This window comes from Serinus canaria, chromosome 11 (genome assembly GCF_022539315.1).
Source record: "Serinus canaria isolate serCan28SL12 chromosome 11, serCan2020, whole genome shotgun sequence".
Classification (NCBI taxonomy): domain Eukaryota; kingdom Metazoa; phylum Chordata; class Aves; order Passeriformes; family Fringillidae; genus Serinus; species Serinus canaria.
The window spans coordinates 16,930,705-16,956,473 of record NC_066325.1 but is presented as its reverse complement, the minus strand read 5'-3'; the positions used below and the strand labels follow the sequence as shown (position 1 = coordinate 16,956,473).

Here is a 25,769-nt window from a genome sequence, read left to right as displayed (position 1 = left end):
CATAAATGATCCATGGGAGAACTCATTGCCTCTCCATCCAATTAAAGAACAAGTTACTAAACAGAGAAATGTGGCATTCACACTCTGAAATAATCCCTTCTCCCAGGATTTTTCTCCTGGGAAGCTGAAAAGCCTCAGAGAAAAAGAAAACAATTTTTATCTGATTTGCTTCTCCTGTGTTGTGCTCCTGTGGAATGTGTTTGGAGATGTTTTACCCACAGGTGAGTGTTCCATTGGTTTCATGTGAATTGATTTGACTTTTTGGCCAATCAAGGCCAGGCTGTGTCAGGGCTCTGGAAAGAGTCAAGAGTTTTCAATATTATCTTTTTAGTATTGAGTAAGTCTCCTTTCTGTATTCTTTAGTTAGTATAGTTTAGTATTCTTTAATATAATATAGCATCATAAAGTAATAAATCAGCCTTCTGAGAACCTGGAGTCAGATTCATCATTCCTCCCTGCCAGGGGGGTCCATGAAAACACAACAGAGAGACAAAACCAAACCAAATTCCAAAGTTAAGCACGGCAACTAAACAAATACAATACAGAAACACAGCAGAGAAAACAAACCAAACCAAATTCCAAAGTTAAGCATGGTGTTGTTTGGTGTTACATTCTCTGAGAAAAGGAAGGTCGAGCCAGTGGAGCTGAAAAGCCTCAGGACTCCATAGAGTCCCAAAATGTGGCAAAATGGAAACTTTTAGTGCCTGGCAGAAGCAGATGGCAAAACAGGGGAACTTCTCAGCAAGCTCCTCTTCTTGGCTCCACGGGATGTGAGCCAAGAAATTGCCTCATTCTCTTGAAGTTCACTGGAGATCTTCCCGTTCGGGATTTATTGGCAGCTTGGATATTACTGTGAGCACGTTGTAAACCACCTGGTTTAATCTGAACATCAAAGAGCTGGGGATTTAATTTATCAAAGTTTTGAAAGTTTTTCTGAGCCCCTAGCAGCTAAGTATATTTCACATCCCATCTGCTTTCATTCTTGTTTCCTGCTCACAAGAAGCTATTCTGGTAACAATCACACTTGGGCAGAAGTTAAAGCCAGAAAAATGCAATAAATGAATATTCTGAAAAATCCTGAAATGAGGAGCATGTTCATATCTATTTCACTGCAAAAGAGAATTACACTCATAAATTTTTTCTGAGAAAAATTATTATAGATTTTTTCCTTAACCATGAAAAATACAAGTTTCAAGTGGTTTTGAGTGTGAGAGAAGAAGAAAAGAGGGAAAATAAGGACCTGTTAATACAGTAGAATTCCACTGCAAGGATTATCAAGTATTTCCACTTCTTCATCAATAAAATCACAATGGCTTAGTTCACAGTGTTGCATTTTTTGGTGGTCCATTGCTCCATCTTTTTGACAGCTACTTCCACTCACAATGTACAGAGTCATGCCAATATTCTCCAATGTTGCAATGAACATTAAATATCAAGCATTTTCCTCTCTCTAACAAGAGATATTCTATTTCCAACCCCACTCAAAATCTCTGAATGCCTTTCTTCCTATTCAGACTCCTTGATATTTTCTTGAAAATGCCTCGTTAAAGGCATATTTTTCTGTAATGACTTAGTATTTAAGTCAAAGTTGAACTAAATTTTGGAGTAGGGAAAGCAAGTCTAGAGCATACATCATATTGCCTTAGCACAGAACTGGCTCAGCCCTTTGTGCCTTCAATATCTGAGGTGTTTACCCCTGTCAGGTATATAAACAAAGCCATTAATAATTATCTTTTCCCTGAAAAACGGGATGAGGTTGTGCAGTACAATCCACCTCAGTATCAGTTCAAACCTGCAGATTTAAAAGCACCACCAGATTCCAGAAATCTCTGTCCTTTTCCTTGGGTCTCTCACATTCCAGCACTTTCTGGTGTGTTCCATGCTCCTGATGCAAGACATTTGTAGCATTAATTTTACTGCCACTGACAGAATTTCCTTTTATTAAATGCAGCCATGGCCTAGTAAAACATTTTTCTTTAAATAAATTCAACAAAAAAGGATTTGAATACAAATCTACTCCCCATGCACAGTGTTTTCACCTTAGTCTTTACTCACTTCTTTGGGTCAGTTTTTAATGTTAAGCAGCAAAAGGAATTTTTATCTTTAGGAAAACTCACAAATATATTTGGGTTGTTTTTTTCCCCTGTTTCTTATTTTAGATTATTTCCCTCCTGAGTGCTAGTGTCCAGTAGAACAGGAGTGTGTCTCACTGGTGTGTTCTGAAAATGACAATTCCTGAGAAAGTGCTAATTGTTTTCCGCAGGGATAGAAGTTCATTTAGCAAAAAGATTAATAAAGAATAATTTTTTTAGACAGCTCCAGAATCAATTTCCTCTTTTTTGGAATAAAGTGACTCTGCTGTTACTGAAACCTTCTGCCTTTTCCAGCTTATTGAGCTTTACAGAGCAAAGGGCTGAGGGAACTGCTGGCCACAGGAGAAAATCAGTAATTTTACTGCATCACTTTCCCACATAAGGAGCCATTTCAAACAGAGCATTTTTTGTTCATAAATACATTTAGAACACCTTTTTCCTGTCTTGTATGAACCAGGGCTGTACCTGGAGCCACAGTTCTTGGAAAGAAGCATTTCACATCACTGCATTTTATTTTTTTTTTAATATTTGGGCAGTTCCAAACAAGCACATGAAGGAAAATACAAGAGGAAACAAGAAAATCAGTCTGGTATTGAGCTGATGGACACCAGGATGGTTGGGCTGCTTAAACTGACAGAAAACTGGGAAAATGCAATGACTGTTTCTGAACTGGCAGCAAGACATCCAGGAGGACAAGTCAAGCAGAAAAGTTTTGATGTAAAACTTCACCAAGAGAGAGGCTGGATAGAGATGGAGCTGCCAGTGAATAAATAGTTGGAATATATAGAACATGATGGATAACAGGAGCAAACAAAGGGTGCAGACAAAGAAGAAAGGAAAGAGAATCCAGAGAAAATCCCACAGACAGGAGATTCATCAGAGATGCTCACAGAACAGCCAGAGACTGGACACAATTAGAAAATAAGAGGAAATTCAGGTTTCCTTACCCAAATTAAGATGGACAACACCAAAAATACCATCATTCTCTTAAGATGAAATAGAATTTAATTCTGCTTTCCCAGCACTCTTCACCCTTTCCTTAGCAAGGTGTGTAGAAACATCACTAGTGAGATTTACATTGTGATCCAAAGAACCAGCCTAAACTTGGTCAAGCCTCTTAAAACAAACACATTTCTTCAGAGCTCCTCAGAGCAATAACTTTCAGTGATGTCAAAACAACTGCAGCCCATTTCCAAAGTGCCAATACGAGGCACAGTAATTGAAAGCACCATTTTAACAACAATAATAAGGATATGAAACGTGTACCCAGGGTTTATAATAACACAATGTGCTCTATACCATTAACTTTTAATTAACTCCAATTTTGCCACAATTAAACTCAATTAGAGCCGAATGTCTGACATTGCAATTAGCTGTATATAAACACCCCAGTTGGTGTCACATTGAATTAATGTCTCCTGGTGGTGGCCTCTCTTTCCAAGGATAATGGATTTGCCACCATCAGGCTGTTAATTGGACCTGGCACCTCGTGTGTTGTGTGTATCTCAGACACAACACCAGATCTGTGCTTCCTGCACAACTGTGCTTGTCACAGCCACTCATTCCAAATGCAACCAGCCAAATTCTTTACTGCACTGTGCATTCTGTAACCATTCCCATATAGAAAAGCTCTTAAAAAATTGTGCATCCCTTTTTTTTTTTAAATACCAAATGCTACATTCAGTTTTCTCTTCATTCTGTAACCATTCCCACATAGAAAAGCTCTTAAAAATTGTGCATCCCTTTTTTTTTTAAATACCAAATGTTACATTCAGTTTTCCCTTCATTCTGTAACCATTCCCATATAGAAAAGCTCTTAAAAAATTGTGCATCCCTTTTTTTATTTTTAATATTTTTAAATACCAAATGTTACGTTTGGTTTTCTCTTCAATTGCTTGTCAACAATGAAAATTATTAGTTAAAAATGCCATCACACACGTAGAGGAAGAAATCACATCTATTAGCCAGTACCATAGTTAATGGAATAAATTGCTGCTTTTTAACAGAGTTCAGTTTGAATCATCTCTTTTTTCTGTCCTTTTACATGTTAAAAGTTCCATCATGGCTCATGAGCAATCCTGAAATGATTAGGGCTCAGCCTAACCCATCACAGTCTCGATGGGAAGCAGTTAGACAATGGCTAGTCTTGGTTTAATGTTGGGTGCTGATGTAAGGATGCAGCTCCAAAGACAGATTTTTAAAATGCTTCCCATGAGTTCAGTGCCACCTCACCACTGCTGAGCCATGTGTGTGACACCACTTCTCATTACTCATGGAGTAAATCAACATTTACTACTCCTAAGTGCACTGGTGCCCTGCCTTCAGCAGTGAGTTTGTGAGACTGAGGGTGGCAGCACAAGGAAAGAAGGAAACCTGGTCCTAACAAATTCAGGAAAATGGTTCTTTAAATCCTCTGGGTTCCCTAACTGTTAGAAAAAAGTTACAACCAAATCTGACTCGACAAACAGGTAAAATTCAAACACTGGATTCCCAAGAAAAATGAGCATTTAGTTCCCTGCATGTTTAACCCTAAAAAAATCTGTAGGAAAAATACATTGCACAAAGTCCTATAAAAATACAGAAAGTTGGGTGACAGTCTACCACATCTTTTAAAGAGTTAAATCTTGTTCCAAGAGATCCTAAGTACTTAACACTGAAACCAAGGGGCAGGAGAGTTACAGAAAGGCTGATTTGTTCTTTGTGGGTATTTTTGAAAATTACACATTAAATCTCCAAATTCTATCAAATCTCTGCTTCCTTTCCATTTGTCCTAACACCTCCATTTCATCCCTCTTCAGAATAAAGAAAAGAGCTTGTGCAGAAGCTGGGAAATTCTCTGTGCTACTCACACATGGCAAGTTGTGAGCTTTGAAAAGGAAAACATTCTCATTAATAAGCAGCTTTAATAAATCTAGTTTAAAATGATGCTTTATTAACTTCACACACATGTCCTGGTGCTCTCTGTGAACAGATAAGAGAGAATTGACCCGGTGGAAATTACTTTCCATAATTACATGCTTCTCCAAAGTTTGGGGATTTCGAGCAGAATGCATAATTGGCTCAAATCACACCTTTTACAGTGGCCATAAAATACTGTAATTTATGGTGCTGAATAGCCAAAATTAGGCCCAAGTAGCTCCTAGCAGCACATTTGCTTCTCACTTAACCAAGATGATAATACCAGCAGGAGCAAAGGATCCTCCAGCAGAGCTGCAGTGTGAGTCAGTGCTGGTGCTGTGTGAGGAGCAGCAGATATTAAATCATTTCAGGGACTTCTGTGGGGTTGGAATGTGCAAAATGCAGGAACTCTGCAGGGCCTGCTGGGGTCTAAAAGTCCAGTTCTGGGGCCATCTCCAATAACATGGGACAAGATCACAGCCGGGAAGGGAAGGGAAGGGAAGGGAAGGGAAGGGAAGGGAAGGGAAGGGAAGGGAAGGGAAGGGAAGGGAAGGGAAGGGAAGGGAAGGGAAGGGAAGGGAAGGGAAGGGAAGGGAAGGGAAGGGAAGGGAAGGGAAGGGAAGGGAAGGGAAGGGAAGGGAAGGGAAGGGAAGGGAAGGGAAGGAAGGGAAGGGAAGGGAAGGGAAGGGAAGGGCAGGGAAGGGAAGGGAAGGGAAGGGAAGGGAAGGGAAGGGAAGGGAAGGGAAGGGCAAGGGAAGGGAAGGGAAGGGAAGGGAAGGGAAGGGAAGGGAAGGGAAGGGAAGGGAAGGGAAGGGAAGTTTTCACTGTCATCAGGGAAGATTCTGGCCCAAATGCAAAGGTTCATGCCTGACATATGTCCTCTGTCCTGAGTCTGTTATAGCAAAATTTATATCAATAACCTGTAAATAGTAACTGCAATTTAATATACAATGCCCATATTGTCATTTTAAAGATTTTGAGCTGAACCTATTGGGAAAAAAAATCGTTTATGTTACTGATGGCGTTTGTAGGTAATTATGTTCCCTGAATCACATCATCAGTATTTTCAAAAATCAATGGAATTCCCTCTTTACACTGAAGAACTGAAAAAAAAAATAAATTACTTCTTTTCTGTTTAGTAATTGCTAATAATCTAAGAGATTGATTTACAAACAGAAAAAAAAAGAGAAAAAATATTGAAAACAGTTTTTATTCATAATACAAACCCAGTCAAATCCTGTAATCTGACTGCTACACTTTGAGCAAATGACTTGAAGCCTAAGAGATACAATTTTGCCTTTAATTGTAATTTTAATTCAGAATTCAACTAATCAATTCACTAATCCCACTGACAGGAATTTAGGAGACAACTTGCCTTCCATATATCAGCCTGGCTAGATGAGCCAGGAATTGACATGGGAAATGATTTATACACTTGCATCTACAAGTTCAAAGCACGTGGCTGAGGCAGAGAGCACAGCACTGATCAAAGCTCCCAGGGAAGAAATGAAATGAAATGAAATTCATATCCTCAAACACCTGCATCCCTTTAAAGCAAATCTCTAACAAATACATTGCACATATCAATTGCAAACAGGCTGAACAGGAGCTGGAGATCACTATCATTGCATGACTCAGTGCCTGGAAATTAATAGGGACTGCTAATTTTGCAGTTTGGATCCTGGCAGAATGCAGGGTGTCTTTCAAATTGAGGCATTGTTGAGATGTTAAAGGGCACAAATGAGTTGGAGTCTCCCAATTGTGCAGTGCCACATCTGTGTCCCACCAAGCTGGGGGACAAGTGATGCCTTGGGAAGGCTGAGCTGGAACAGAGGCTGGACAGAGCTACAGAATAAAGCAGAGATTTATGGAAAGGATCTCCTCCATGGATCCACCTGGGGCAGCACAAGAGCCCAGCCAGGGCTGCACCCAAGGTGAACCAAAATGGCCCCAAAATGCACCCAGGATGAACCAAAATGGTCCCAAAATGGACCCAAGGTGAACCAAAATGGTCCCAAAATGAACCCAAGGTGAACCAAAATGGCCCCAAAATGAACCCAAGATGAACCAAAATGGCCCCAAAATGAACCCAAGATGACCCAAAATGGCCCCAAAATGCCCGAGCGCTCCCGGGGTCTCTCCCTGGGATCAGCTCTGCTCCATTCCCACCTTGCAGTTCATTGTCCCAGCCCAGCTTTAGCCCAGGCAGTCCCAGCCTTGTTTTTCTCTCTCCAGCCCACGGGGTTTGTGCTCCTGGGCTGAGATTTGGCTCATTTGTCCTTGGTGCCCAGCTGGAGCAGGAATTGTTTTGTCTCCCTGCTCTGTGCACAGAGCTCACCATGCCCTGATGGGAACCCAGCCCCACACACTCAAGCAGCACAGAATGTGAGAAATAGAAAAGCCAAACCTGAGGCATCACAAGTCAGTGAGAGGTCTGGAGAACCAGGTCTCCTGAGGCCAGAACCACCACAGGGGTGCTTTGGCTGAGTTTGTGGACAGCAATTCCACAATTCCATTGCCACTCACACTCAGCACAGCCGTGAGCACCCCAAGATACCAACTCAGGAACACTTCAGGCCCAACAAGTACCAAAATCACTGGGTTTTCTCCAAGTTTCTGTTGGAAGCTCTGGATTTTTGGCTTGACAAAGACTGCAACTCTTTCTGAGGGAAAAGCTCCCGATTGATTCTGGGAATAAGAACCCCTGAAGGAAATCAGGCCCTCCCTGAGGGAGAGAACATCCCACTGATCAGAGGGAAAGCAGAAGTTCATGAGAACTGGGAGAGTAAGGCATTCTGCCACAGCAAATGTCTTCTTTAGAGGGGAAAATGGAAAATACAATAAAGTTTCGTATCATTTGGGCAATGTGTGTTATTTTTAGAACAATTTCTTTATCCATTTTTTGTCCTCTCCACTATGTTTCCTTAGCAGCAAGGAAAAAAATGAAAGTTTTTTTACAGGTTGTTTTAGACAGCAAGAAAAATTGGTAGTTTAAAACTGTCATGATTTTCCTCTCTCTTAGTAATTTCTAAATAGTAAATCTAATCCTGTTATTTTACAATATTATTACTCCATTAAATCTTCTGAATCTAACAGAAATGTGACTATTGTACATTACTTTATTTGTTCCCATCCACAAATAAAATCTGTACTCTGTATATGAACACAGATCACCTGTGTTTTATGGATACATAATGCGTTTAAGAAATATATATAATAACAGAGCCTTAAATAGATAATAGGTGTTTTCAATTCCTTACATTCAGATACCTGAATTGCCAGAGTGTAAAATAAATATTAAGAATCATGTTAAGAGCAGAGGTTGTGAAGAGTTTTGCAGAGATGAACTGTCTCTGCTTTGCAAATTTAAAGTGCAGATGCAGTTGGAGAGCAGGGTACAGCACATCACACTTGTTAATAACAAAACTAGAGGAAATAATTTGTATTTCTCCAGGTTTCCATGCACAGAACCATTTCAGATGGAGGTTTTCTGGTCCTACACCACCTGCCCCAATATTTCCCCCCTTTCCCACTCTGAAGCCCTCAGTCCCAACTGGACTCTGATGTTCTTTTATGTTTTGGTGTTGGACTTGTGAGGAGTTTGAAGCAGAGCATTTCCCAGCCCTGGGAAGTTTGGACAAAATGTTTGGGAGATTGCAAAAATCAGAGGAAAAAATATCCTTGTGGGGAAACCTCAAAAGGTCAGGAGGTTGCAGTGCCTGTCCTTGAAACCTTTTGAAACCTTCCAGTCTCACACCTGCACGAGAGATGTTGCCAGCAGCTGCTGGGAACTGTTCTGTTCTCTACAGAAAAAGTGCAAAACCCCTCAAAACAAAAAGATCCACCACACGAGTCTAAACACATGGTGTTCTACATGAACTCCTATCAGCAAATTGTCTCTTGGAAGTTCCTAAACTAAAGCTAACCTCCTGATAAGGAGCTACTAGAGGAGGAAAAATAAACCAAGACACTTACCTAAATGTAGTTTAATTTTAAGGAATTTATCTAATTAAGAAATAATTAGTTATGACCTGCGTAAACAAGGATAAATACAGCAAGGCTTTTATCATTTACATGCAAATAAAATCATGGCAAAGTAAAATTTCCATAATATTAGAAGTCTCCTCATGAGTGTTCTCTAAATATTTATAACTTTGGTTCCTTCAACCTCTCTCACTCGTTTGCTCTTATGCAGTGAAACAGATCTAAAGAAAGAAAAATGTGAACACAGGAGAATCACCTGTTTCCATGAATGTTTCCATCAAAAACAGCTAATAAAGGAAAAAAGAGGAATTCCCACTGCTCTGCTTGCAGTGTGCAGTGTTGCAAACTCACATTTTCATGAGTTTCATCACAGTTAGTGATTTTTCTGAACTTCCACCTACCAAGTCCTGTCCTATTTTCATTTAAAGTATTAAATACCTAACTGCAAAAAAGAATCCCATAGTTCAGATGTTGTGGATCAAAAAATCCCCTCCAGAAACCAGGTTAGAAGAATGCACTTAGGGTTTATGAGCTCATACATTTGTGTTTGTGCTGTGACATATATTTTGGGCATATTTGGAGGTGTTTAGTCAAAGAATAGCAAAAAAGCAGCTGGAACAGACAGATGTGCAGCAGAGTGATGTGCAGCTATATTTTCTTAAAATGGACAAGTATATAAGTTAATCTCTTATTGCTTGCTTGGTGAAAGTATCAGTCAGAACTATATTAAAAAATCACTTTATTTCTTGCAAACACCTGTTCACCTGTGACACCACAGGAAAATGGGTTTTGTTTCTGCTCCTGCAGCATCTGGGAGCTGAGCTGCAGCTGCAGGGCCCAGTGGTGCCCCCAGGGCACAGAGCTGCAGGAATTCCAGCAGTGTGGTGGCAGCTGATGGATTCTGGGCTGGGGGAGACACCACCCACAAGGGGCTCTAATTTCATTTCCACAGATCGAGCCATGGAATGTCACCATCACCCCCCCACATCTGCCTCACCCACGGGCTGGGATGGAGAGGACTCCCTGCAGTGGACTTAAAATAGAGCAGTCCAAAGCTTTGGAGGTCACCTGGCCAGCTGGATCCTAGACTCCAATCTTCTGCTATTTTTTCATTTCTTTTTCCAACACACAGTAATTTTTGTATCATTTCAATAATGGAGACCCCTGTGGTCCACAGTGTCATTTCTCCTCAAAATATCTTAGGGACATGGTAAAAACATTTACCAATGAACAGGCTGTGTTTGAGGTCCTGTGAAAGTGCTGAATTATAGAAGGACTCCTAAAGTTTGGTGTATGAAAGAACGGACACCAAAAGATTGGGTTTTGAAGATAACTGCACATTCAACTGGGCAGAGATATTTAAATTTTCTCATTTGTAGCCTAATTCCTTCTAATGACGTTACAGTATTTCAAGAGCCAACAAATGCTTGAAGCATCCCTATTTTTAAATTATGTACAAATTCTTTTCACAAATTTTGCAAGAATATAGCACTAAATTAAAATTTACCTCTGCATTAAAACTAAAAACCTGGTTAGTGCTTTTGCCCCAAACACATGCAGCTACAGCATTAAAATAATGACCCATTATCCTACAAGAATCCTACAAGGATCAAGCATTAAACTCACAGTTCTGAAGGCACAGAAATAATTATTATATCAGGTGTTCTATGCTCACTTTTGAGCAGACCATAAATCAGGACTGACAGAACTAGGTGTCAGAATTCCTTGGATAAAGTAAATTTCTGCTAGCAATTTCCAGATATTCATACACCTCTTCAATTAATGCCCATAAGCTGATGGAGGAAATACACAGAATGAAAGGTATTGTCATGGAAACAAAGCTCAATTTTCCACTGAAAGTTTCTTAGCATCAGATATTTACAGCCTGGACTATTTCACCAAAATTGCAGAAATGTTTAAGTCCTGTAGTAAGCAAGAATTCTGGAACCCAGGGTTCTAAAGGGGTTTATTTATGGACACAGCTGATCAGAATGGATAAAGAGCACAGAGACACTGCAAAGGTTCTACACAAAACCCAACAAATTTATGCTCAGAGGATGGTTGTGTGTTCCCCTTGCAACATGATTCATAAAGAGCAGAAAGCAGGTCAGGGTGTGCGCGAGGAAATGCAGAGTTCAGGAAAAGTGGAAGTGAATGACATAAAGCATCAAGAAAAATGGGGAGGAAAATGTGGGATGAAGTTAAAAATGCAAAGGGAAAAGAGCAAGAAGGTGGAAAATGAAAGAAGATGGCAGGAAAAGATGAGACAGGTGGTTTTCTTCACTTCCAGAAAGAACAAGAGGCCAGAAAGGAGGCAGCAGCTTCTCTTGCTGCACAGAGGGCATTATTGACAAAAACACAATGAATTCTTTGTGTCAGTTCTTAAAAAAATAAAAAAGGAAAGGGAAAATAAACTTAATCACAGAGCACAACTGTCTTGTTTAGAAACAGAAGCTAGAGAGAGTCATGGACCCACATTTGCAGCTTCAGGACATAGCCATAGAAATCAAGGTCTTTGCAGCAATTAGAACATTAATATTCTGAATTTTGAAGAAATATCTGAATAAGACAGAATTGTTTCTGTGTTGTGAGGAACAAGAGATGTGGAGGTTTGAGCAGCCAAACTTCAAAAATGTCTGTCTTACATTCTGAAGGTTACTGATGGATGACAAAATAATTATTATTAAATTAGCAAGCAAGGCCAGGTGTTCAAGACTTTGACTTTGTCTTGAGCCCCAGGACAGGTGCTCTGTGCCACAATTCCCCCTGCAGCATTTCTGCACTCTCCAGCAAAGGATCAGGAAACTCAGAGCTTGTGCAGTTTTCCAGAAAAGCAAACCAACAAAAATTTACACCTCACAAGAGATGGGAAAAGATCCTCCTTGCCATTCCTAAAGACAGGAATATCAATTTCTGTTTAACCCATGGCTGGTTGGGTGTCAGGCTGCTTCAAGAAAGTTTTATGAGCAGATAAAGATTTCCTACCCAAGCAGGAAAAACACCAACCAGAAAAAGATGTTTCCATCTTTCCCCTGAGCTCCTAAAATTCCTTTCCTTCAGGAAAGCACAAGTTCTGAGGAAAGGGCAAAGTGTCTCCCTGGATATTGTTGCACCCAGAACAGTGAGGTCTCAGCAAGGCATTGTGAGGGTTATTTTAATACTGACAGGGAAAAGAAACAAATAACCCAATCATGCTAAACAGAAAAGAAGCATGATGATGACTTTTAAATGCCTTAAAATGCAATTAATATATAATAGCAACAACAGCAAAGCATCATGATGACTTTTAAATGCCTTGAAATGCAATTAATATATAATAACAAAAGTGGTTTCATAGATAATTAACATAATATGACAAAAATGTTATTAGTCTCCTTGTGTTTTGCTGAACACATCATTATTCTTTCTGGGAGTGTTCTATTAGAAAATAATTTTTCAAAATACCCAAACCCACAAAACAACAGGCAAAAAACCTACAAAACCTAACCACCATGCAAACAAATTCCATGTCATTTGTTACTGTCTCAATAAACTCCATTTTCCCAGTTCCTGCTGCTCTGCATTTCCACTCTCCCACCCCTCAATAAGAAAATCCTCCTTTTTCCTGGTCTTTGGAGACTGGGTTATTTCTAGGATGGAAATCCAAGCCCACTGCCTTGACAGTTATGGGTTATGACCAAAGCTTTGCTGATTTCTCCTTTTTTACAGAATTCCTCTCTGTTCCTGCTGCAAATGCCACCCAGGGCTGTGGAACAGCAGGGATGGCAAAGCCAGGCAAGCAGGCAAAGCTCAGAATAAAGCAAAAGCCCTCCAACAAAACCAACTGTTGACTTTTGCAGGCTTTCCCCAGAAGTAAAATGAGGATGTTGCTGCCTTCTGAAAGGAATCACAGCTCCCTGCTGATATCCCATAACATTAGGAGGTATTGATTTACATACAGTATTTATTGAACGGAATATTGCCGGTAAAAATGAACAAGATATGGTAAATTACAGAGTTCATAGAGAGTATTTTGTTCCCCCGAGACAAAATACATAACAATGCCATGAATTTTAGCTTCACCTCTTGCCAGGTTTTCTCTTTATGCCATAAACCAACTTTGGGAGAGAAATATTTCCAGTAGCTGGAAATCCCATCTCCATCCTAGCTGCACAAGCAATTCTCTAAATCACAGTTTTAAGAAATGTGGCTCCACTTAAAATTTATAGGCTCAAATATTTGATTTATGCCCACAGTTCTGGTGATCACCTTGGCTTTGACCTTGGTAAACAATCCATGCCAGAAAGTTCCCCACAAACTCAGGAGTCTGCCCATATGGATCTCACTGAAGGATCCAGGCTTTTCCTTCTGCTGGGTTTGTTTCTGCCTCCAAGTTTGTTTCTTTTATTTTGAAGGGTCATCTTTGAATTTACCTGGAGCCCAAACATGAGAGCACATTGATGAATATAAAATAAAAACTCAGCAATATGAAGGAAAAAGCATTTATCTCCTGCACTCCCTACATATAACCTGCAGCACAGAGATCTTTTCCCCTGACACAATTTCCAGCTGTATTTCAGCTGATCTCACTGCAGCTCATGTATAGAAATAATTCTCCATCTGATTAATAATTATATTTTATATTTCCACAAGAACTCTTTTTTTTTTTTAACAGTAAAATTTTCTTTCATTTCCCCTTTGCTAAATAGTCAGGATTCCTCCCTGAAACTTTGAACTCTGCCATTACTCCACGATTTTTTGATGTCACAGATGCAATTTGAAATCACCAGTACTTTAACAGGCTTGATTTCTGGATTAATGATTCCTTAACTAAATCAAGCCCATTTTACTGCAATTTACATCTCTACAAGACCAAACTCCTTGCCATGAAAGACTGGGTGCCTTCTTTTTTTTGGGATATTAGTGGGAGACAACTGGGGTCTGACATTCCCCATCAGGTGGTTTCAGCTCAGAACAGAGCAGATCAGTTCCACTCCACACAAATCTGCCTGTGCAGATAACCAGGATTAAAACACATTTTCACATTTTTCTTGAAGTTAGAAGCAAAGGTGTGATTTTCCTTTTGAAGGAGCAGCATGTTTCTGTGTGCTGTCCATAGATCTGCAGCCAGCACCAGCAGAGATCCAGCAGCAGGGGATGATAAATCATTCCCAAAAGGATGTGGCTGCACTAAAATGGACTTACACAGACGAGAAATTCCTTCTCCTGCACAGGATAAATTACAGCCATTCACTTCCAGGGGTTTGCTACAGCAACACTTCCCTTATCTGCAAAAATGCATTAAAGCACTCACAAATCTTTCCCACAAAATGCTCCTCAGCACCTGACCAAGCGAGTTTTCCTCATCATTGTGAAGCATTTCCATTGTGTGCTCCTTATTTAGCAGGGAAATTGAGCTCATTAGGGCTGCAGCCTCACCCTCAGCTGTGAGCCAGTCCCTAAAGTGAGGCAGGTCACAGCCCAGAGCTGCTGATGGCTCTGGAATCTTCACCCTCCTCTCAGCCAACATACAGAAACAATTCTTCATAGAACTGCACACTCCCACTTTGCTTTTCAGCCCTGTTAACATAAGTTTTCTAAATACCTCAGTCTGTCACTACCAGTTGCAAGGCATCCTTTCACAGAAGTGTCATCTGCCATTATGAAAAAAGCTGAGGGCTGATTTCACACCTCTGATTGTCAAGGATTTTTTTTTTTAAAGCAAATAAAGCTCTTTACTTAAAAAATAATTAAAACTAACTCTTCATTAGCAGTTCAAATTGCCTAGGTAAATTTGGTCACAGCTCTAATTTGCACACAGTTTTATCGAGCTGCTTCATTTCATGCTTGCAGAGGATCACCTTCTGATTATTTCATCCCACAGACATTTGTTGCCATTCAGGGATGGCAACACCCTTTAAAAGCTCCAGTCCCAGCTGGAACACCCCAATGGCACTTTGCCACTGATGCTACAGAGGCTCTGGACAGGATTTCACTGCTGCAGTGGGAAGTGATGGGAAATGAGCTGCTGCCACTGGAGGCTCTGTCCTGGACACAGGGAATGCCTAACCCCAAATCTCATGCATGAACAGCAAAATAATAATGGAATATTTTTGCCAGTTCTTCTGGACCCACCTAACTTGGAATAGGAACAGAGTTCTTGTAACTTGGAAACTTTTTGTCATCTTGGCAGTGGCAACCTCTGCAACTCTTCCTGCTTTTCTTTGCATTCTGCCTACAAATACATTACCCAGGTAAATGGGAGGTTTTAAAAATCTACCCAGGGGTTTTAAAGAACAGATTACCCCATAATCACTGGTTTTCAGACTTCTATCTTCACTGGCCCTCTGTCTGACCCTTTGTTTCCCAATTCATTGGGGTTTTATCAACACTGAGCACAAGTAACCTTCCAGCCTCACTGCAATCCTTTTGCTCTGTTATCACATCTCTTTACCGAAGCACTTGATTTTTTTTTCTTTTTTTTTTCTTTTTTCTCAAGGAAAGAACTGAAAAGTCACTAATATTTCTGCTCTGCTGGAATCAGAAAAGACTATGGGTCTGAAGTGGACTCTGAATTTCTATAAGTTATGGGCAGGTTTTGGATGGTAAGCACCTCACTGATTTGGGTTAGAGAATCCATCTTTAGTCTCCCCATCAATCTCCTTCATCTGTTTTTCCAAATCTGCATTTTCCAATAGCAAACAAATAAACTATTTGCCATTGTCTAAAATTTCTGACTTAGACTGATTTATTCAAATCTCAAGAGAAAACCAAATTTTCTTGAGAGCATATTTATACAGTGCAAGACCTTTTGCTCCCACTAAAGAGGGTTCTTGGGCTTCAAGAACACAAACCACAAAGTTTCATAGGAAATAAACTCATAAACCAAGTGGATTAATACATTTATTTCAGAGGGTGAGGGTGGTCATTAATACGAGTTGCCTTACGTTCCTCTTGTCAGTTTGAGTTCCTTTGCTAAAAAACAAACCTTAAACTCATCTGAAAACACAACTTCCACACAAACGGTGAAAAGACTGGCAGGCCCTGACCCTCAGACAGATGTTTGCACTCTATTTTGAAATATTTTCCAACTTTTATGGGAAATAAAATACTTAAACTGTAGAAAGAAGGGATTAACACAAACAATGAACAAAGCTGTCTGTGTAGAGTTTAATACTCTCTAATTTAATCATGTCCTCTAGTTATGAATCCAGAGAAGAATCCTATGAGTTTTTTCAGCATTCCTCCAGGAGAAAGAGGGCAGCAAACCCAAACTTTAGAACGTTCAGTAAAAAAAAAAAACCAAAAAAAAAAACCAGATTAAATATTCTTAGCTAATTTAAAATATTCTGAGGAAATAAATCAGTGCTCAGGCAGAGCATCCCTGGGTGTAGCTGAAGGACTCAAACAGATTTTATCTTTTCATCCTTCCCCCACCTCTGATTACACAGTTGATATTCTGATGGTTTGCAAAGAACCTGGATTTATTCACAATGATCTCTTTACTTGTTTGCATTTGGTTTTGAATTTTTCCTTTCAGAACCACAGTGCTGGGCAGGGAGAAGTTCAAACAAAACCAGTAAACACTTTTTTTGAGAGAAATTCAAGGATATTTCAGATTATTCATCTTTCAGGTGAACCAAGGAAATCAGGGAGAAAATCCTGTTGTCTTCCTGACTCCATGACAGATTTTTATTGGAAAATAATGGGCTGGATTTGAGACAGAGGGATCAGGTGGAGGGTTCTCCTCCAGAACATTCCAACCCCGTTTTTTGCTGCAGGATGGGGGTGAGCTGCTGAGCAGAGAGCTGGATGACAGCTCAGGAACCCCCACAGCCTCTCAGGCTCTGCATTCCCATTGCTCATTGCTCACCTGCTAGAGGACATTTTTTGTGCATAACTTACATTGCTTCAAAGAGCCTCCTCTAGGGAAATGGGTTTGTCTCAATTTAAGTGTGCCTTTTGCCAGACCAGATATGAGGGCCATTTGTGGTTTGCTGCATGAAGTTGAAAAGCCTACTGTGATTTTCCAGGAGAAAAAAAAAATATTCAAGGTTTAGACTCAAGGCATTAAGGTGGAAATCCACTGATAAAATAAGAAACAGCTGGCAAATGAAGACAAGGAACAACGTTAAAAAGAGAAACTGCAATGTTTTTCTTGCAAGGAGGACGTCAGCAACTCCCATAAATCCTGTGCAAGTGCTTCACACACATTTCACTGCAGCCCCAGATAGGAAGGAGATGTTTACGTGCTGAAAACCAGCATATGGTAAATTTTAGCAGTGCTGGTTGAGCAGTAGGACCCATCACCACACTGGGAAACTCTCCCAAAGGAAGAAGGAAACAGCACTGGAGGTAAAAATGGTGATAATTACTCTGCAGGAGATGAAAATGAGGGGTCAGGGCTGGCAGGAAGAACTGTCCCCAAGCCTGTGTCCCACAGGGGGAGGGCACCTTGTGCTCCTCTGCCAAAGGTGGGACACACCTCCTACGCAGAGGTGTAAGAGCCAGGGACGAGTTCTGTGAGTGCACATCCCGGGGCTGGATGAAAAACATGAACTGACAGGTCCTCTGTATATTTTATGCATTTTGGGACAAGGTTGGGCAGTTGTTTTGCAGGTTTCAGTTACCATTTGCTGGGTATTCAATGGAGAGAAACATTTTTATTGATAAGGAAAAGAATCTTTGGTAAGATCTTTGTGGTTGATGTACATTTCATAAGTAACATTTTCATGTCATCAGAATCTTCTTTATCTCTCTTAAAGACACCCACTACTAAAAATGGAATTCAATGGTAGCTTCCATTGACCTTTTGACAATAAAAATGTATAAATCTGTACTACCATAGTGACAACTTCCCCAAAAGATCTTCCTTTGTCCAAACAAAATTTTCTCTTCAGAAATCAAATGCATACACAACATTCAGACAGCATTTCCACTGAAGATAAATGACAAAAATTCCATGCAGAAAGCAGACAAATTTCAATTGCTTGAAAAACAAACACATTTACCATTTCCAATGATTCTTGAAATTTCCTGGCAAGGTGGCTGCAACTGAGTCTCCAGTTGAACTGCAAATCTTTCAGGAGCAAATGCACATTCAGAAAATGCATGCTATCAACAGGGAGCAGAGATGTTATCTCTGAGCACTCACCTCGTAATTGGCAATCGCTTCTCGATCGAGGGTTCGGGTCACCGACACCTCCCCGCTCATCTCATTGATTCGAAAAATTCCTCTGGGCTCTTGATCCACTCCCTTCCCAGAGAGGCGAAACTTCACCCCCTCTGTCCCTTCACTCCTGATGACCTGCAGGGCAGGAAACAAGAGATGGGCCAGGCTGTAAAATCTTTTAGACTCATCCTAAAACCACACAAGTCATTTCAGTCTTTCAACTAACGCTGAGCCATGTTCCGTGCCAATAAAATGTAAGGATAAAATATGATTTCAATCATTCACGAGACACTGTGCAATTTTTGTGTTAAACCCTGGAAAAGCTACTCTTGTTCTTGGCCAGTTCCTAGCTTATCTTTAGTGTCTTCAATTTCACTACTTAAAGTTTCTGTTATTCCACCACTGAATCCACTCTATGCCTAAAATTTGACATTTCATTTAATGCTATTTCTTCTTTTTAGTTAAATTGATGGAACAGCTACGAACTTGCAAAAAAGAAAAGGGATATTGTATTGATTGCTAAGAAGCACTCTTATTTCACAACAACCCTTACCATACCAGAGAGCCATCACACAATATTTTATTAGTCATTGTGAAGTCATTACTCACTACTTTCAGCTGGGGTTTTTTTCCCCCAGTTCACCTTCAAACCCTTCCTTCCCCAGGATTTTAAATCAAGGGGAAAATCTCTACATGAAAATATCAATATATCCTGCCCAGAATACTCCTGAGTCACACAGCTGGAATTAGTCCACTTCCCAAATTCCTATTTATGCATGTACACACACCCATGAGTGTAGGGTGGTTCCCTGTTACTATCACATTATTTTGCCATGAGAACAAAATCCCTAAAAATCCGATTTCATGGCAGCCTCCCATAAGTGACAGCAACATTTACCAACCTGCAGAGCCACACAATGTCACTTATAAGCTACACACTTTGCAAATTTGTATTTGTACACCAGAATCTGAGGGATTATAAATTAATCTTGCCCTTTAAGGCTGACAATCTTGCCAAGCCATTTCTTCCCTCTGCTGTTCAGAGTTCTTTTTTTTCTAGCAGCTTCATAGTGCTGATTTCTGCAGAAACATTAAGGCAAAAATTTATATTCTGGTCTGAATTACAGCTCAGGAAGAGGAAGGGAGAAAGTGGCCTTAGAAATCTGGACCTTCTCCAATTTTGAGATAATAAATATGCAGGGTGTTTAATAATGTCCCTGAGGAAATAAATGTTTGCTGCCCTATTGCTGTGGGTTGAGCTTTGCTGGTTTGCAGATTGCTGGGCAGTGAGATTTTGACTTCACTCCATAAGCGTTGTTCCTTTATTTTAATTGAGAAAAAATTGCCACCAGTTATGAAACAGGAAATCAGCATTTTCACAGATAAAGTTTTGCTTTCCCAACCCTTTGGGGAAGGGAGACATTTCAAAGGAAAAACCTGTTTCACCTCTTTTTTTCTCCCTCCTTCCAACACACAGAAGCACTAATGGCTGAAGTTTTCTTCCTGTGTGTTTTTGAGTAAGTCATGACAAAACACAGAGGCACACAACACTGCAGGTGACAAAGGGGCAAAGTCACTTTGAGACTTCTGGGTTGGTGATGAAACTGAAACTTAATGGCTCCTACTGAAAAGTTACCTGCTGTTCAGGTCATTTTTGGGCCAGTTTTTGGGTTTTTTACATCAAGCCTAAAAATACAAGTTATTCTTAACATAAAGCTATGCTGGAGATTTTGCAATGTCATGACCATTCCTCACTTTTTTAGGAAAAAGATGAAGTGATCCTTTTCTGCCCTGATGTCTGAGACTTCTTATGAGGCAAGTGCACCTTCCCATATAAGAACAGTGGTTTGAAAGGCTGAAATCAGCCCAGGCCAGCACAAAAGTCTAACTCAGAGGTGTTTATAGTACAGCCATTTCCACCAGAGCCACCAAACATTACCTGTTTATGACAAATTTAATCTGCAGTATAAACACAATGCCCCAGTTGTAACAATCTACAGTAAGGAAGAAAAACAAATATTGGGTTCTGTAAAAAAAAAAAAAAAAAAAAGAAAAAAAACCCCAGATATTCATATGGAAATTTTTCTCCACACTAGGTAGAAATGAATTTAATATGATGATAATAATAATAATAATAGTAGTAGTGGTAGTGTTGGTAGTAGTAGTAGTAGTAGTAGTAGTAGTAGTAGTAGTAGTAATAGTAATAGTGGTCTCTGCAAACCCAACCAGTGGGAAAATTCCTTCTCAACCTCAAATCTGGCCAAGACCTTCACCTTGAATTTGGTGGTGAGACATCCCAGTGTGGTGCCTGAAAGGTCTGTGCTCCTTGGAGCTGGCACACCCCATATCTCACCCCAACTCCAGCTGTAACCCTTGCTCACCATCTAATGGTGAAGGAAGAGTGACCAGAGAGCAGAGGTTTTCTGAAAGACTGGATGAGCTCACTCAGCTGTTTGAAGACTTGAGGGAGCTGTCACATCCACAGTGCAACCCTTTGCAGAGCTTTTCCTCTCATCAGTTTATCCTTGAATCAAGTTACTGCACAGCCCCTTCAGCCTGGTTTGGTGACACAGAGCTCAGAGTTTGCCCAGGAGCTGGGGGTGGCTCACATTTTCAGAAGGTTCCTTAGAAAAGCTTAATTAGCCACAAGAGGGAGCCGCGAACTGCCCGGAATGTCAGGGAGAACATTACCAGCTCCTAATTAAGATGCTTACATAATGGCTGCATAGTTCAAAGAAAGTGCATTTCCCAGTTCACACGGAGCTCAGTACAATGAAAAGTTTAATAAAAATCAGCCTTAATTTGCCATATGGTTTGGTGCTTCAGCAAGAGCGAGGAAGAAAACAGGAGGATTGTCTGACATCTCCTGTGGCAAGGCTGATTTGGAGCACTGGCACAAACAAGCCCTGTTCACAGGAAAATTTCCTAGCTCACAATGCATTTGCAGAACAATCCTTTCCCAATATCCTGGTGGAGATAAAACAAGGCCAGACTATTTCTGCTGCAATGTTTGCTTTGGGATTTCATTTTTACTTTTCTAATATACATACATGAAATCCCACAGTCACTGCTACCTGGAGCCCAGACAGAAACAGATATTTCCATAATTCTTTCACAGCTTCAGGAACTTCAGTGCAGGTTCTAATACTGAAATGTCTGCACCATATGGCAGTGGCTATGTGTTGCACAGAAAGGCTCTGCATTCTTAGGAAATGGTTTTTTAGGCAGCACAGGACCCCACCAGCCACCCACTGGGAATATGGATAAGGCAGGAATACTTTATCCAGCATCCCAATTTCTCCCTAGTTCATTCTCCCTTCTTCTGAGCTCACAGGTCATTCTGTGGACAGATGGCTCAGAACAGAGCCCAGCTGAGCACCCCACACCAACATGGGCTGTAGGAGGCTGCTCCCTCAGCAGGACACAAGGACAGCGCTGGATGGACACTCAGCCATCGCTCACTTCCCCATCTCAAGGGCACTTCAGAGAATAATTGGGAGTTGAAGTGATCCATCCCACAGGCACAACACCCAGCAGAGCCCAGCAAAAGGCTCTGTGACCCTGCTCAGCCGAAAGACACTCCCAAGCCCCCAGAGCACCACGGGGCTGACAGGAGCTGCTTGCTGCTGAGCCATGGCCAACCCCTATTTCCCCAGAGCTATTTTTGGGCTGACATTATGAATCCCTCAGAGCCAAACTCATCTCAGCAATGTGATCCCCCTGTTGTTACGGGTTTATCACAAAAGTAAATCAGAGTGCTCTCAAGAGAAGAAGAGAAATAGAAGCACCAAACCCCCACGCTGCCCCGAGAGAGAGAATTCCCAGTTCTGCAGTGCCAGCAAATCTGCCCTGAGCAGCACCATCCTCAGTCACCAGTTTTGTTCTTTAAGGAGTGTTTGCCTCAACCACTCCCATAATTCCTTAGTTCTTGATGCCAGATGAATTACAGGTGCATCATAATAGTTTCACTTTTTAATTAGAAAACTAATCCCACCCCCAGACAGGAGTACTTGATTCATGTCCCAAATATTTTCATTTCAGAGCATTACAGTGTCTCACTTGTGGGGGTATTTTGCTTTTTTGTTTTTTTGGTGGGGTTGTTTGGTTCTGGGATTTCCTGCTTCCCCTAGCCTCTTAGAAAGCAAATTTATTCGTGGAATATTTAAAGGCAAACTATTTTTTTTCCTCAAATCACTGCATTCCACAAGAGCAAAACAATGGTTTAGGCCCATTGTTCAGATATTGTTTAAATAAACAGACACTTCGTGTCCTGCCATACTGAAAATTACTCTTTACACTCAGAGGCTCCATCTGCTCCACGCTGACTCAAATACTCTTTCAACCAAAACAAATGCAAAATATTCCCATCGTTATTCGAAAGCATTAACCAACAGAAACTGCTTCATGACTGTAAGCTAAACCTACAAAACCTGTGGCTAGAAAGGAATTGATATAGTTTGCTGACTTTAATAATTTATTATGTAAAAATTAGCACCTCTAGCTTCTTTAAAGAAGTGTCAGATAAAGTGGCTGAGCATGGGAGCCAAATTGTGCTCTTTGATGAAGGCAGATATCAGCCAGACCTCACCCTGGCTTTCTCTCTGATTAGAACTTCCTCCAGATCCACTCCACGTGCAGGTGACAGGCAAGGAGATCCAGTGGATTCTTTCCATTAAATTAACAGGAATTCTAAAGTTTCTCTAAGAGATTGTGTCCTTTACTGGTGATAATTAGGGATAAAGCCAGTACAGGATATTTTTCAGGCCCCACTTTTTCTTGTTTGCATAATGGACCATTAACTTCACTCCATTATCAATCAAAGCACATCTGGGCAGGTGCCCTTCCAGGATGTTATCCAAAACATCCAAAGCAAGTTGATGGAGACAAGAATGAACAATATTTGTGAAGTTCAAGTAAAACTTCAGCAATTCGAGATCTTTATGGAAAACAACAACACAGGAGATGCCACAGTCCTAAATGTCAAACCATTTCCAGACCAGATTTCAATCTCCAGGCTGTGGAAGAGGCAAGGTTTCCAAAGCTGTGTCCATCCCCAAGAGCTTTCCTGAGAAGCTGAAGCCAATCTCCCATTCCAATCCTGATATCTGTGCCTGCAGCTGGAGGGGCCCTCCAGAGCCCACAGGCACAGGATGGAAAAGGAATGCCCAACACAGACCCAGCTCTGAGCCAGCCAAGGCAAGGGAACACAAGGCTGAGGTGAAGAGTTTGGGTTCTGGGGGAAGCACAGCTGGGAAAAACCACATTTAGTACCTCAGACACTCTTTCTGTGCCATCAGCTCCTAACATTTTCTTGGTGCCGTTGACAGTCCAAATAACAATGCACATTTACAGATCTCCCAGAGAAAAGAGATGTCCATAGACATCAGACTGGATTTAACCCAGAAAACAAAGCCATGATTCAGTTATTTTTAACTTTAGGGCCTAATTTCTATTTCAGATCCTGAGTGAAACCCATTACTACAAAATATCTGAATTTTGCACTTTAAGACAGAGATTTGGCTGAATTATTGCACAAAGTTTCTCAATCAAAGAGATTACTTAGAACTTTAAATACAAGGTAATTAATCTTTTAACAAAGTTTGGATTCTGTATTAACTTCTGTGGATTATTTGTTATTTATTCTTACATATTCATACACATTTAAACCTCAGTGGCACTGGGCAAAACTCTCATTACAAGAGTAGCAATTTCTCCTTAGTCACATTGTTTTGCACTTGTTCTCTTCAGAATTACAGAAAAAAAGGAACACGTGCATTATTACAATAGTGCATCTGTAAACTGAAGTGTTTTCACATCTGCATACAATTCTGAAATACTCAGCATGGGGTGTACTCATACCTTGAACATGAAAACTTTTATAGCAACTTTCAGAGAAGGAACACGGGAATAAAAAAAGTCAGGCATTGAAATTAAATTAATAACAAACCAAACACTGATATTCTCAAGAGGGTCCTATTTAACATTTTAACTCTGAGCTTTGTCATGCAAAACATTTCAGAAAGTGTCAGATTTAGGAACAAGGCTGGGAGAATTAAAGTGGTTTTAGCATATTTTGGATGCATATTTGTAAATTGATTAGGGGCTGCAAATGGTGCCAACGTTGCTTGCCTGAAGGCATTCAGACAAAACTGTGAATGCTCTGATCCAGCACCACCCTGAGGACTTCATGTACTTGAAGGAAATAGAACTTGCACTGCTCAAAAAGTGGGTGAAACACTGAAGGGTTTTTTTGGACTGGGGCTCTACTTCCTATAAAATGTACTGTACCAACTATTCTTTTGTTACATCAGTGCAAACACAATGTTTTACTGAGGAGAAACAACTGCAAATCTGAAATTTGATGAGGTTCATAAATTCTATAGGCAAATGTTTCAACAGAGTACCTCAATATATGGAAATGACACAATATATTAAAAACCAGCAAAGATGTTTCACCACCGGGGCTCCATTTCCCAGATCTTTTTAGAATAATCAAAACAAATAGGATAGTTGATATTCAACCAAAAAATATCTCCTCAACATAATGGCTTTTTATCATAATTACGCATAAATGTTTGCAAAATTCAGATCAACTTTGCAGTGGGATGCACAGGTGTTCAAGTGAAGCAAAATGAATTTATACATGTGGGAGCCCTGGGCACTGGTGGATCCCTTCAGCCCCAGGTTCATTATTGTAGTTGCATATAGATGCAAGAATTCTCCCTGAAGAACTCTTTCCAGCAGTTGTAGGGATTTAAATTTGAGGATTTAACCAATATAAATAGCTAACATTGAGCATTTGCTCAGAGATCGAAACAAAGTAATTCAATAAACACATCAAGATGTGCATTAGCTTTTGTAGCAGGTAATTCCTCAGCTTCCTTTTACTCCTAATTTATAAAGAGCAAGAAGATTAATTCAAAATAATTTCCCCTCTCCCTGTCCCTAGCAGTCTGTTTCACAAGTGTGTCTGCAGAGTCAGGATTCTGTCCACAGCACAGAGGTCACAAGCACAGGTTTCTGTGCCCTCGAAGGAAAGCACTCAGAAATGTTCCTTGTCACTGGCTGGCCTGGCCTTTCAGGAGCCATTTAAGCACCACATTTGATTTGCTATTTCGGTGACTTGGAGGAACTGGAGCACCACTCTCTGCTGAGTGACAGCCAGACGGAGCAGCTCCAGGCTGTGCTCTGTTAGGGAAAACCTGACTGTGATTGACAACATTAGAAGAAGAACTCAAAAGTTCCCCTTAAAAACAAACAAACAAACCCAGGGATTATTTGGATTTAAAGAGGAGCTTTACTGAAAGCTTTTCACAGATCTGAAAAGGCAGAAATTAAGAGGCAACATTGCCATATTTGATGATTTGGAATTGCAGCAATTCAGGACTAAGGACAAAATACACAATGTGTAATCACCAGAGGTGTAGCCAAATCTGGAAGAAATGGGAGAAAAGAGGAGAACAGCCCCGATTTACAGCACCTCTTCCCAGGTATTGCACAGTGCTATTTATTCAGAACAAGATCAAAGTCTTAATTCATTACTGAGAGCCTCTTGTGCAGCACCCAGAGAAGCACCAGGCGCTGATCTGGCCCCGGGCTGGGGGCACCAGGGCGGGATTTGAGCTGGAATAATCTGCTGCTGA

At 40.6% G+C, this 25,769-nt stretch overlaps 2 protein-coding genes across 4 annotated transcripts in view; one reads left to right on the top strand and one right to left on the bottom strand.

The window, feature by feature from the left end:
• Positions 1-25,769, top strand: part of SDR42E1 (short chain dehydrogenase/reductase family 42E, member 1) — a 1,031,186-nt gene that overhangs the window by 552,699 nt on the left and 452,718 nt on the right. The gene's annotated exons all lie outside the window — the stretch shown is intronic.
• The window catches only part of CDH13 (cadherin 13), a 438,545-nt gene that overhangs the window by 214,300 nt on the left and 198,476 nt on the right, over positions 1-25,769 (bottom strand). For both annotated transcript variants that reach the window (XM_009090753.4, XM_018914682.3), the window contains exon 5: positions 18,109-18,261. In XM_009090753.4, the coding sequence (XP_009089001.1) occupies positions 18,109-18,261 (153 nt within the window). The remainder of the gene's footprint in view (positions 1-18,108; positions 18,262-25,769) is intronic.